Source organism: Schistocerca americana, chromosome 5 (genome assembly GCF_021461395.2).
Source record: "Schistocerca americana isolate TAMUIC-IGC-003095 chromosome 5, iqSchAmer2.1, whole genome shotgun sequence".
NCBI classification, from domain to species: domain Eukaryota; kingdom Metazoa; phylum Arthropoda; class Insecta; order Orthoptera; family Acrididae; genus Schistocerca; species Schistocerca americana.
This window is the reverse complement of record NC_060123.1, coordinates 449,233,598-449,247,361: the sequence shown is the minus strand read 5'-3', so window position 1 is coordinate 449,247,361 and position 13,764 is coordinate 449,233,598. Positions and strand designations below refer to the sequence as shown.

General features: G+C 38.3%; 1 protein-coding gene across 2 annotated transcripts in view; it reads left to right on the top strand.

The window, feature by feature from the left end:
• LOC124616174 (SLIT-ROBO Rho GTPase-activating protein 1-like) overlaps positions 1 to 13,764 on the top strand; it is a 688,520-nt gene that overhangs the window by 622,899 nt on the left and 51,857 nt on the right. For both annotated transcript variants that reach the window (XM_047144456.1, XM_047144457.1), the window contains one exon: positions 10,765 to 10,835. In XM_047144456.1, coding sequence (XP_047000412.1) covers positions 10,765 to 10,835 — 71 coding nt within the window. The remainder of the gene's footprint in view (positions 1 to 10,764; positions 10,836 to 13,764) is intronic.

Genomic DNA, 13,764 nt, shown 5'->3' with positions numbered 1-13,764 from the left:
GCATAGTGGTGAGAGGGGATGGATGTCCCAACATATGGTCAGGGGTAACCTTCAATAAAACCCTGGCTAGGACAAAATGCTTTTGTGCTTTTTGTATTGTAGCATGGTTTGACACATTTATCCTATCTCAGAGCTGATGGTAGGTTCTTAACTGTATCAATGAGTTCTTTGATCTTAACTTACAGCTCTGGGCTGCACCTCTTACAGTCTTCTGTTGTTGCTTTGCCTTCAACAATTGTGACAACTCTTGGCTGTTGGCATTCCAGCACTGACTGCCTTCACCTCGCACAGTGGGGCTGCTCCCCCCTCCTCTCTCCAACCATTGGTGGAGTGTTTCAGATGAGCACAGGGATGTGAGTTAACTGCTGGCTCGCCAGTGTGCTTTGCTGGAAGGGGTGTGACGTGCTTACCATGCTATCTCCTCTGTTTTCTTCTTCTTCTTCTTCTCCTCCTCCTCCTCCTCCTCCTCCTCCTCAGTGATTTCTTCTGAGTTTGCTTGATGTTCTTCCTTTCCATATGTCTTGTTTCTAGCATTGCTGTGGCCTGGAAATGCCTTGCATACATGTCAGTTCACAATGTGTGGTCCACCGCAGTGGGTGCACATTTTTTGTTGTTCTTTCTTTCGTGCACAGTTGCAGCTGTCATGTTTGCCAACGCATTTGACGCATATTGCTTAATTGTGGCAGTACTTAGTGCTGTCATGGACACTTACAGCACTGCAACTTAGCGTTGGGTCCATCTGGGAGAGGTTTTACCTTGCCATCAAACCCTACTACATCCAGCTTGAAGATGTTTTTGATGTTATCTTCTGGGTTCACAAACTTATCAATTTCCAGAATAAACATTGCCGATCAGTTGTTATTAGTTCAATTTTGGAGCTTCGGTCTGCATCACATCGAAGGTTAAGCATTGTGTTACAAACTGTTTTAACACTGGACATCCATAGCAACCCCTGTAAGAGTATCATCACTTTTAGTGTATCCTTATGTAGTTCTGTCCTGATTGGCTCCTCAGTTACGTAGTCCTTCATGACCTTCATCAGGGTCTTACAATCATTATAGGTGGATGTCCATAGCTCCAGCATGGCATCATTCAGTTGGAGTGACATATTGAAGGTACAAAATCACTGTTGCATAGGTGTCTGCTCAGTGATCTCCCATGTATTGAATGTGTACTGGTAGGAGACTAGGGTAGTACCTGTTGTGCAATGGTACTATTGCTTGTGTGTTGTGCAAGCCTCCATCTTCAGGAGTTTCTTGGTTTAAATGCTGTGGATCGAGCTGTTGTGTCTGCCTATTGGGGGAGTTGAATAGAGATGTGTGAATGGAAATTGATGAATAATTGCTTGAATAATTGAAAAAAATTGATTGGAAAGAATAGTTGAAAGAAATTTGAAGGTAATTTATGAATCTGTGCACAGTCCTGGATGAACTTTTAACTGATACCAGTATCAACAGACCTTTAGTATCAATACATACAATGTCAATAAACATAATTTGCATTATGTACTGCTTCATATTAATTCCTTGATTGTGACAATGTCAATGCAGGAACACCCCTCCAGTTACCACGTAAATTCTTCTTGTCTGCACCAAACCTCTTGATGCGGGATCTCGGCAGTGAGTGAAATGATGAACAGATAGAAGTTGACCTCTTAACCGTGCGAATAAATTTTGTTTTTCTAATAACTTTTTATAACACTTTTAATATATGGTTGAAATACACATTTTTAACAGTGCTGGTACGACGGTTCCAAACATACTTCCATACGCTACCACTTCTTGAAACAAAACTGTGAAGATACATGAATTAATAAATTGAAGAGCATATTTCTTACTTTGTTTCATACATATATGTAATGAAGTGTCAAAACATTTCCTTGCCACAAAACAACTCTTTAATTTACCTTTGGTGCTGTCTGTACTCATTCAGTTTAGATATAGCTTATATATAAGAAAAGAAAGGAACGAAAAAATAATATAACTCAATACAGAGTTCTTATCCTTGCCATGTACGTGCTGTGACAGTTTGCAGTTGCTGTGAAAACAGAAAACTTGACAAACTTTTCTGATGGTACACTGTGCTTAATATCAGAACAGCGTATAGCTCTTGTCTGCGTGCACAATTGTTTAGGACAACTAAAAGAGAGGGAGAGTGTAATTAATACAATATATAATTGTATTGTGGGACTCAGTTTACTAGCAATTCCCCAAAATGTGTGTCCTCCTGTGAGTAGGAAGAGACCATGCACAGTATAGAGGGCAGCTGTCAGTACATGTGATGTTTCAAACTTAGCTTTGTAACGAAATTTCTTTGTTACGTTACGTGGGGAGGAAGTGAAATTTTGCTGGGGCGAAATTTTTAACATCGAAAAGAGATTATTTGATTTAACCACAAAAACCTCAAACATTATTCTTGTGTTCCATAGACATTCGCATGAGTGAAATTTTACATTTCTATATGGTCGTAATTACAATTCTGTTAACTAACACCAATTAAAAACATGAGTATACTTGATTCTGACTAAAAAATCCTCATGTCATATATTTATTAGGGATCCAAACAATTTCTGGTTTTTTAAAACATAAAAGTATCTGTCTCTCTATGACTTGGAAATATTGGAACTTTACTCATGAATTATTCCTGCCCTGTGGTTGTTAGTAGTACTGTGTGTAAATTTTGATGGTATATTAGTTCTTATATACATATATATATATATATAGGGGAATGCCTCCTAGATATAGGTAGTACCAAGGAAAGGAAATACTCGGGGCAGACCAAAACTACTAGTAGCGTCTGTTCCCACAGAGGGCGGCTACAAAAGGCGTCTGCTCCACATGTCAGTGGCGGCCTCAACCAACCTCCTGATCTGGAAAGTCAGGTTGTACTCAGCAGCATGCCATATATCCAACTACTAAACATCATGATGGTACAACGAGAAAAATCTCATTACCCCGGGCACCAGTCAATAGACTGGGATCGTCGTGAGCATCAGATTCCGGGGGCTCACGGACATCATGAGAAGAATCGGAGCTTCTCAAACTCCCTCAAGACCAAACACAAACACTACATCGGCACACTCAACGTGAACACACTGATGAAGACAGGAAAGATGAAACAACTGACAGACACTCTCGAAAAATTTCAAATCAAAATATGTGCACTGCAAGAAACACGATTCACAGACGAAGATCATTTCAACATGGAGAATTTCAGAATATACAAAGGAAAACCATCGAGACAACTGAAAAACTTAAGGCTTTTTGGCACAGGATTTGCAGTACACAGGTCCATCGCGGACAGCATAATCGACTTTTCGTCACCAAACGAAAGAATCAGCACCATCACAGTGAAATCAGCCAACAAATCCTACACAATAATCAATGCACACGCACCGACTAATGACTACAACATAAAAAATCCGGACGAAATTGATGACTTCTGCACGACAATTGAAGAAACTGTCAGAAAAATTCCTGCACATAGCCAAAATAATATTGGGAGACTTCAATGCTAAACTCGGAAAGGAAAAGATATACAGACATACCACAGGAAAACATACTCCATACAAGGACACCAACAAAAACGGAAAACACCTGATAGACTTTTGCAAAAGCCATGACCTTGCCATTATGTCAACAAAATTCAAGAAACCTACACGGAAACTTACCACATGGAAATTCCGCAGCGAAAAGCAAGAACTACAAATCGACCACGTAATAGTCCAGAAATACTCACAAAAAGAAATTTTGAACATAGACACATGTAAAGGCTACTTCGACTCAGACCACCACCTACTACAGATCAGGATTCGTCTTTTGCCCAAGAAAAAGCTCCAGAAGAACAAAATTGTTAGACCAGATCCAGAATACCTTACTTTAAACCAGACACAAATATTAGACAAAATTAAAATGGAGAAAACGACAGACTGGACACAAATTTCAGGAAGAATCTGAGAGGCCATGAAACTAGCACAAGCACCACGCACAAGGAAACACTGTTGGTGGAACCACACATGTGACCAAGCTATTGACCAACGAATAAGTGCATGGAAAAAATTTAGTAGCCGTAAATCCCAAGAGAATTGGATGAACTTCTTGAAAACACAGAAGCAATCAAGCAAAATCATTCGCAGTAAAAAACGGCGGTATGATAAACGGCGACTGACGGAGATTGAATCGGACTTCATGAAGAACAATACAAGAAACTTCTACAGAACGTTCAGAGAAAATATGACTAGATATCAACCACCCAACTTGTGCTTCAGAAGACCGGATGGAACCCTAGAAACCAATGCCAAAAACGATTGTGACATTCTGGCAAAGTACTTTGAAAAACTGCTCAACACGGTCCCCCCTATGGAAGAAATGATGACAGGAATGAGCACGTACAATCCAGACAGTGAACCTCCAACTCTAAAAGAAGTTAAAGAAATAATCAAGTCACTCAAGAATTGTAGAGCACCAGGAGAAGACTGCATCATCGCGGAAATCTGGAAGTTACAAGACCCAGAACTCGCCAAAGACATCCACAGGATCTTGGAAGATATCTGGAAGACCATGAAAATTCCTGACGACTGGAAAACTGCCCTGATACACCCACTACACAAAAAAGGTGACAAGACTGACCCGAACAACTACAGAGGAATATCCCTACTAACGGTCACATACAAGATCCTCTCTAAAGCTTTACTAAACAGACTAGAATGCCAGACCGACCACTTGATTGGGGAATACCAAGCAGGCTTCCGTAAAGGGCGGTCTTGTGCGGAACAAATTTGGAACCTGAAAATGATTTTACAACACAAACAGAACCTGATCATTACCTTTGTCGACTTCAAAAAAGCGTATGACACTATCGACCGGAAAACTCTCTTCAAAATTCTAGCAGAATACAAAGTAGACAACAAAACACGGGCTATCATAGAGCAAACTTTAACCAACACGACCTCCAAAGTAAATTTCTGTGGGGAACTATCAGAGCCCTTTTAAATTCGCACAGGTGTCCGACAAGGCGTTGGCCTCTCACCTCTCCTTTTCAATCTGATGTTAGATAAGGTAATAAAAGAATGCGAAACATCTCAACAGGGGATAACCTTAGGAAACCTACAGATTAAATGCCTGGGTTTTGCAGACAATTTGGCGATTGTCACGAAAGGTATAAAAGAAACGAAAGATGCTACTGAAAAACTGGACGAAATCGCTTTCAAAACTGGACTACAGATCTGTTACGAAAAGGCACAGTTTATGAACACAAAGAAACTCTCTTCTCTGAACATAGAGTATGGCACGATTTACAAAACGGCAAACTTCAAATACCTCGGTGAAACACTACAAATAAGTGGACATAACAGAGACTCAAACGAAGAAAGCAAGAGTAAACTGGACAAGGCATACAAAGTAGTGTGGAATCATTACAACAAGAAGTCTATCACACAAAAAGCCAAATTACGACACTACAACACAGTGGTGCTCCCCGAGGCACTATATGCAGCAGAGACCACACTAATCGTAGGGCATACACGTATCAGACAACTAGAGAAAGTAGAACAGAAAATACTTAGGAAAATATTTGGCGCAACTAACAACAATGGAATATGGATCAAGAAACCTACAGAGGAACTATACAAACATACGGAGACAATCACAGAAAAGATTAGAAAACGCAGACTACAATTCTATGGAAGCCTATACAGAATGCCATCACACAGATTGACCAAACAGATCTTTGACTGGGTAACCACTAGAAACAACGAATGGGTGGCAGAGGTAAAAAATGACCTGAACCAACTCAACATAACAGCAGACACAATAATCGACAGAATAAAATTCAGAAACATCATTAAGAAAAGTAAATTACATGAGATACAATGTGACAAACAAACAGGCGTAAAATGGACCGAAGAACGCAAGCAAGATCACAGCCGGAAGATGAAAGAAATATGGGCAACCAAAAAGGCAATCAAGATGAAGCCGTAGACACAAAGCCGACAAGAAGCATGGACAGAGCACCGGAAACAGAAACACAGCAAGTGAATGAGGGAAGTTTGGGCAGCAAGGAAGGCAGCAAACGGAACTGGCCATGTAGTTTAGTCCAAGTGCGCTCTTTAAGGACAAAACAACAATAATACTAATAATAATAATAATAATAATAATAATAATAATATATCCTCTTTGGGAGAGTGGAGATGAGACTGGAATAGGATACAGGATCCCATGGGGTGGTGGTATTACAGTTCAGGTTTTAGGGGGCTTTCACAGAGCCAAGGTAATATTTTGTCTTTGGTGGTGATCAGAAGGCGGTACAGATAGAAAGCAGGTATCTTGTCTTCTCTTTCTCTTCCCTGTATGATACATCTTTTCTCTTTTCGAATTCTCCCCTAATCTGTGATTCACTGTTTACTATTAAAAACAGTCTTGATCACAATTTATTTATTAAGGTGACCGGTTTCGACCACTACTGTGATCATCTTCAGACCTACAACTCGTATACAAAGCTCTGTTTAGAGGGCTACATACATTAAAGATAATACATAAAGTAATAAACTTATAAAACAATGAATTACCATTGAGTAGGAACCTCTTTCTGCTGGAGGATCACTACTGGAGAAACCAGTGTGCGTCTTATTATATATAATGGAGGCTCCGCCCATTTCTGATGGCATGATGTCATTACTAACCACTGAGTTATAAGTCGAATAACAATGTAAAATTTCTCAGTTAAAAGAACATTGTCATGAGATAAAAATACACACACTAAACTTAGCGTATTAAACAGTTATTGTCAATTAAGAAGCATTAAAAGTATTTAAATATGTAGGATAAATGAACTTCGGTTTGGCAGTACATGGGTTGCCCTCTCAAGGCCTGTTAGTGAACCATTTGGAACCACTGGTTGCCATGGTGAACTTGGACACCGTCCCAAAGATGAGGCAGCAGGCTTCTTTCCACTGAAGTCGTCGTAAAGTCGATAGGCGAACTAGTGGTTTTCATGGTGAGGACAAACGCCAGTGCAAAGATGTGGCAGCAGGCTTCTTTCTAACGAAGTTGTTGCGAAAGTGGAGTGGTGAAGACTGTCACATCAGGCAATATGTTATTGAGCAGCGACATGTCTTTATTGAAACGATTTTCAATGAGTAGCTTGCAATAATCTTTAGCTGCAGTGGCAAAAAATAACATACCTGGAACTTTTCCTTATGTCCGTGCAATGCGATTTAATGCAAACCAAATATAAAAATTAACCGAAAATAAATGTTCCTTGTTGCTGACGATCTGATATTTGACAACTGGTACATTGCTAAGTGACATATCTGATTATAAAATATAGTTTTATTTATCATGTTTATAAATAATGAAGTCATACGATAGGAAACACTTACTTCACTGTAATGCTGCTTGAAGTTTTCTTTCAGTTCTTGAAGCTTTGACTGGCATTCCTCCTGCGACAAATTTTTGAACTGATCTTTGTGACAGGTATTAAAGTGCCGTTCAATTGAGTCCGATGACATACTAAACATTTGGTATGAATTTCAACAGCAATACAAAAGAAATTAAATTTCTCACTCGAGTTTAAATAGTGTGGACGTGTCGCTCTCCTTTTTTTTTTTTTTTGTCTGCTGCTGTTGACCATCCATCTTGATCCGCTGCAGCCTTATGTCTGTTGACTAATGGCTTTCTGTTGGATCAATGCTTTTGACCGCTTTTGACTGCTGCTGACGCTCCGGTCTGTCTTCTATATGAAGCGCGCGTACAGGGGCATGGCGAGGTGTGGTGGGCGGACCGCATGGTCAGCTAAGCGATATGGCTCGGTCATTGCAATAGCATACGAATTCGCCCGGGGCAATGGCCTCGGGAGATTGCTGGTGCTAGCGCCCCAGGGGCATAGTGAGTGTGGGATCGATCTAAGATGGATACCTTAAAGGCTGTTAGCATTTGTTCATCTGCACTAATGTCAAATACATCTCTTCTTAATTTCAATAGTGGAAAACCTCACCAATTATGTAACTTTTTTATGCTTAACACAATGTATTTCGAGAATTTATTCTCTTTTTCAAATGCATTTGTTTCATATATTAGGTCTACAACTTTGCTTCCACCATTTTGCAATAGATCACAGTAGCGGCAAGTGGAATTCATGTGGTTGGTCATAGGTGTAATACAATAAGCTTAGGCATCTGTAAACTTAATGCCATAAAAATATTAGTCGAATTTCTCGCCATTTGCGGGAAGTCTTAATTTTCTGCTTCAACGTGAAGAAATCTGCGGCTGTGGCTCTTAAAATGCTGGATAAGAAATAGTGAGGGAACTATTAGTGGAAGAACGTGCAGAGAATGTTTTCAGTGGCCTAAGAATGGTGATTTTGATGTCGAAGACCGGCATGACGATGGAAGACAGAACGTTTTCGTAGCTACTGAAACAGATGAAGACAGTCACAGGACATCATTATCGAAAGCAATTTATGCGTTCGAGCCCAGCACTGAAACACAAACGGCCACAATACAGCGATAGACGTGTAAAGGTAATTTTGCAGCTTGTTGGTGTTCAACCCCATGTTGCAAAACCCGTCAAAATATACATAGAAATGTTGAAATGAGACATCCTAACCCTCCCACATTATTCTCCATATGTTGCTCTCTCTGACTACCACCTTTTTCGATCAGCACTTCCAATCATATGGACAAGTGCAAAATTGGATCGATTCATGGATCCCCACAAAAGATGCCCAGTTCTTCCGCCATGGGATTCGTATTCTATCCAAAAGTTGGAAGAATTTAGTGGCCAGCAATGGTCAGTGCTATGAATCATAATTTTTTTTGTAAGTTTTTCCCAATAAAGCCATTCGAGAAAAAACGGCGGAAGCAAAGTTGTAGACCTAGTATATATATTTTGTCGTCTTTGAATGTGTGATTTTCTGCTTCTCTTTCATATAGTTGTCTTTTTGAGAGTATACTTCAGTCAGAAAGTTAGAAAAAATAAATCTTGGGAATTTTTATGTGCTAATGTTAGAAATAACGTTTTTGTCTGTCTGCAGATGAGTATTGAACCTCCTTGTTTACACAGAATATCACACCTCTTTTTTTTTTTTTTTTTTTTTTTTTTTTTTTTTTTTTTTTTTTTTTTTTTTAAAAATCTGAACATGTTACAGAGATTACGGCAGTATAGTTTTGCAAAGAGTTTGTTTACTGTCAGAGGTTTTATTTTATCTGTAAATTATGTTATCTACGTAAAGTTGTCAGTTATAAAATTTATTTTACTGTTGTTTGATTGTTACATTATTGATTACGTTTATATTCAGTTTTGTTGTAGATGTTGAGTAATGTCTAAGAGGAACTTAACATATTTAAGGAAATGACTATAGTTGCTTTATTTTATACAGGAGGAACATTTGAAAAGATTAACTGATTCATTGTCTAGCTTTTTTTAACACGGATATTGCAAAAATTATTTATGTAAACAAATGCTCTTGAAAATTACAATAGTTTCTTGAAAGGCATTGTTCTAAGCAAGAAAAATTATGTATCTAGAGCAGTTTTTCATTAGATAAAATATAACCCCATTGCATGATTTCCAAAAAATAGATTACGATGAACGAAATTAATCTTTCTTCTATTGGAAAAGTGCTCATAGTACGTCAGGTGTGCATGTTTAGTAGACCTTTTTCTTTAAATGTTCATTCCTGTCATATCTCTGAATATTGAGCATTCCTCCTGGGGCACCATGTATATTTGTATTTTTTCACTGAATTTACTGTAAGTTATGCAAAATTTGTTGCAGTATGTATCATTCATTCGTTGCAAACTTCAGCCACGAGGATTACAGGTATAGGGTTTTGTTGCAGTTTCTTTCCCCATGACTGTGTTCATATTTTTCTTTTCTACAAAATCTGAAACATGACTCTCCTTTTACAATAAAATAAGCTTAATTATGAAACAAAAGCTAACACAGATGTGTTAAGCAGATCTAAAATTTATTATTATTATATTATTGTTATTATTATTATTAATATTTTAAACCTTTCAGATAATTTGTAATTGAATTTACAAGGCTCTTCATTTTTTGTCAATCTGAAGCAACGTTTTCAATATGCTTCTGTGTTAGGAAAAAGCAGTTAAGGCATTTTTTTCTTGACATGTGAACTTTGCTCTTAGAATATTGATACATTTACTTGAACACATCTGTTGTTCTAGCGGTGTATTGAAGATATTTAGAGTCTACTTGTTCAGAATATTTTAAAATTTATGACTTTTGGTGCAGGGATGTAGATATCAGGTGACACTTGTTTGTAGAAGTGAAATAAAGAACCAAGCATTTTATTTTATCATATATAACTTAAGTACTCTTGGGCACCTTCAGTGGACATTTACTTTCAGAACTTTTTCTCTTCTATATGTATCTGATAATCTCCAAGCAGTTCCATTAAAGAACTTATTTTGTAAGTCCCTTATTCATATGCCAAATCTTAGCTAAGATAAGAATTGGGACTTAGCAACATAACAAAATTTGTAGTAATCATCATAAACAAATTAAATTAAACTTGGGGAAACCTGCAACAAAAATAAAAGTAATTTTTAAAATAGTTTCTGAAGGTTGAAGTACTCATGCTTCACAAAAATAAGCTGTTAAGAATGATTCTATTTTTTTAAAAATATTTAAAGGATTTGACATTGTTTTGTTACTCGTTATGAACTAAATACGTTATGCCCATTGACGAGTTCCTGATTCTACTGTATTGTGTTCACAATTCAAACTATCTAATGTGTTTCAGTGATGTTGGTGACTCTCCATCTGACCATATCCCGGAGGACATGGATTCTGAAGTGTATCCTTCAGAGGACGGTATGTGAAACAAATAAATTTAGGTTAGGAGAGGAAAAGACAGCTCATTGTAAAGATAGTACAAGATGCTGTTGCTAGGGTACATGAAACAATATACTGTTTTATTTGAATAAGAAACTGTGGTATTATTCAATTCCACACTTGCAGAGGTGAATAATTCTTACGATAAAGTCAGAAGTAGTTTAGTGGGCAGCAAAATTGACACTACATTTTGTGTTGTAATGTAGATGATGTAGAATAGAAGAGAATCCCGGAAGAGTTGAAGCTATCATAGAAAAATAGCTTCATTGAGCTGTCTTAAAAATTAGTTAAAAACAGTTTGTAAACTTCATCTTTCCATGACCAAGAATTAGTCATATTATCACTTTCTAGTTCTTAGCAATGCACCAGAGAATTGTGTGGTTTGTATTACTACCAGCAAAATAATCATTCCAAAATGCAATAAAAATCTGTGTCGTATTAGTTACTAATATAATTAGATAGAATATTTACTCACCAAACGGCGGCAGGAGAACACACATGTCAAAGATATTACATATGCAAGCTTTTGGAGACAGTGGTTCCTTCTTGTGGCAGAAGGGTCAAAAGGGAGGGATAGGGGTGAAGAAAAGGGACTGATGAAGTCTAGGAAAAGGGGTTAGATTTCAGAAAAGTTATGCAGAACCCCAGGTTAAGTGAGACTTGCCAGACAGAATGAGGAGGAGACACTGATTGTTGGGGACTGTACTGAGCGAGGTTTGAAAACCTGAGAACTTAAAGGTGGAAGATAGGGTAATATGCAAGACAGAGATTACCATATGAGTTAATCAGAGCAAAGAGCTGAGTGCATTGTACGTGATAGAAGTGGGAGGGAGAAGGCGAAAAATGGACAGGTCAGAAAAATGAAAGATTCAAAAACTAAAATGGATTGAAGAGAGGAATCGTTACCATGCAGAAATACTGAGACCAAAGAAATTAATGTAAATTAAGGCCAGGTGGGTGGCAAGAACAAAAGACATGTTGTACCGCCAGTTCCCATCTGCAGAAGAATTCAGATTGCACATGTGGTGAAACAGGCACAGGGGTCACGACTGTCACGTTGTAGTGCGTGTTCTGCAGCAGGACAGCGTGTGTTGCCAGTATACACCCTCTCCACATGCCCATTCTTCCTAATTGATAATTTGATGGTAGTCGTGCCAATGTAAAAGGCCGGACAGTGTTTATGTAACTGGTGGTACACGATGTGTCATTTCACAGGTGGCTCTCCCTTTGATAGTATATTTTTTGCCAGTTACTGGGTTCTTACAGGTGGTGGTAGGAGGGTGTATATGGCAAGTCTTTCAGTAGGGATGGTCACAGGGGTAGGAGTCGTAGATTAGGGAGATGTGTGCAGAAGGAACATAGGGTCTAACAAGGATAGTGCGGAGATTGGGAAGGTGATGAAAAGCTATTGTAGGTGTTGTGGATAAAATCTCAGACAGAATGGGCCTCATTCAGGGCATAAGTGTAGGAAGTCACGACCATGTTGAAGAAACTGATTAATACATTCAAGACCGGGATACTGAGTGACAAGTGGTGTAGTCCTAAGTTGTTTTTCGGAAGGATCAGCTGTACCAGGAATGAATGTGATGGCCTGGGAAATCCACTTTTGAGCTAAGCTGATGGAGTAATTACATCCAGTGAAGGCTGAAGTGAGAATGTTGGTGTATTACTGTAAAGAGCCTGTACCTGAACAAAGTTTGCCTCGAATACTGATGCTGTTTGGAAGGGAACGTTTGACATGGAAAGGATGGCAACTGTCAAGATGTAACTACTGTTGTGTATTAAAAAGATTAATATGGACAGAAGTAGGTGGCCTTTGGCGAGGATGAGATCGACATAAAAGGAAGTGGCATGGGATGTTGAATAGGATCATGTTAAATTTAATTGGGAGAATATATTGAGAGATTATAGTAATTTTGTCAACCTTACCATGAGTCCTCATAACAGATGCCATCAGTGTATCCAAACCAAACGTGGGGCTGAAGGCTTATGGATTCCAGGAAAGCCCCTCCAAGCAACGCCCGGAAAGGTTACCGTAGGAAGGACCTATTCTTGTTCCTATGGCCGTACTGCTGATCTGTTTGTATGTCTGCCCCTCAAAGTTGAAGTAGTTGTTGGTAAATATAAAGTTGATTAAGGTGAGCTGGAGGGATGTCATAGGTTTGGAATCAGGTGGACATTGATTGAGGAAAGTTTCAACAGCTGACTGACCATGTATGTGGGGGATGCCATTATAGAGGGAGTTGGCATTGATGGTGACAAGCAAGGCATGTGTGGTGGGGAGTGGTATGGGCATGGATTTCGGACAATCTAAGAAATGTTTCCAGAATGAGATTTTCACTCTGCAGCGGAGTGTGCGCTGGTATGAAACTTTCTGGCAGATTAAAACTGTGTGCTGGACCGAGACTTGAAATTGAGACACTTGACTTTCGCGGGCAAGATCTAGGAAATGGTTGATGCCTTTAATATAGGAGAGAAGTCGTTTTACTATGCCTTGCAGATATTAGATTAGATTAGATTAGATTAGATTAATACTAGTTCCATGGATCATGAATACGATATTTCGTAATGATGTGGAACGAGTCGAATTTTCCAATACATGACATAATTAGGTTAATTTAACAACATACTTAAGTTAATATAACAACTTTATTTTTTGTGTTTTTTTGTTTTTCTTTATTTTTTATTTTATTTTATTTTTTTTATTTATTTCTTTTTATTTTATTTTATTTTTTTCTTAATTTATATCTAAAAATTCCTCTATGGAGTAGAAGGAGTTGTCATTCAGAATTTCTTTTAATTTCTTCTTAAATACTTGTTGGTTATCTGTCAGACTTTTGATACTATTTGGTAAGTGACCAAAGACTTTAGTGCCAGTATAATTCACCCCTTTCTGTGCCAAAGTTAG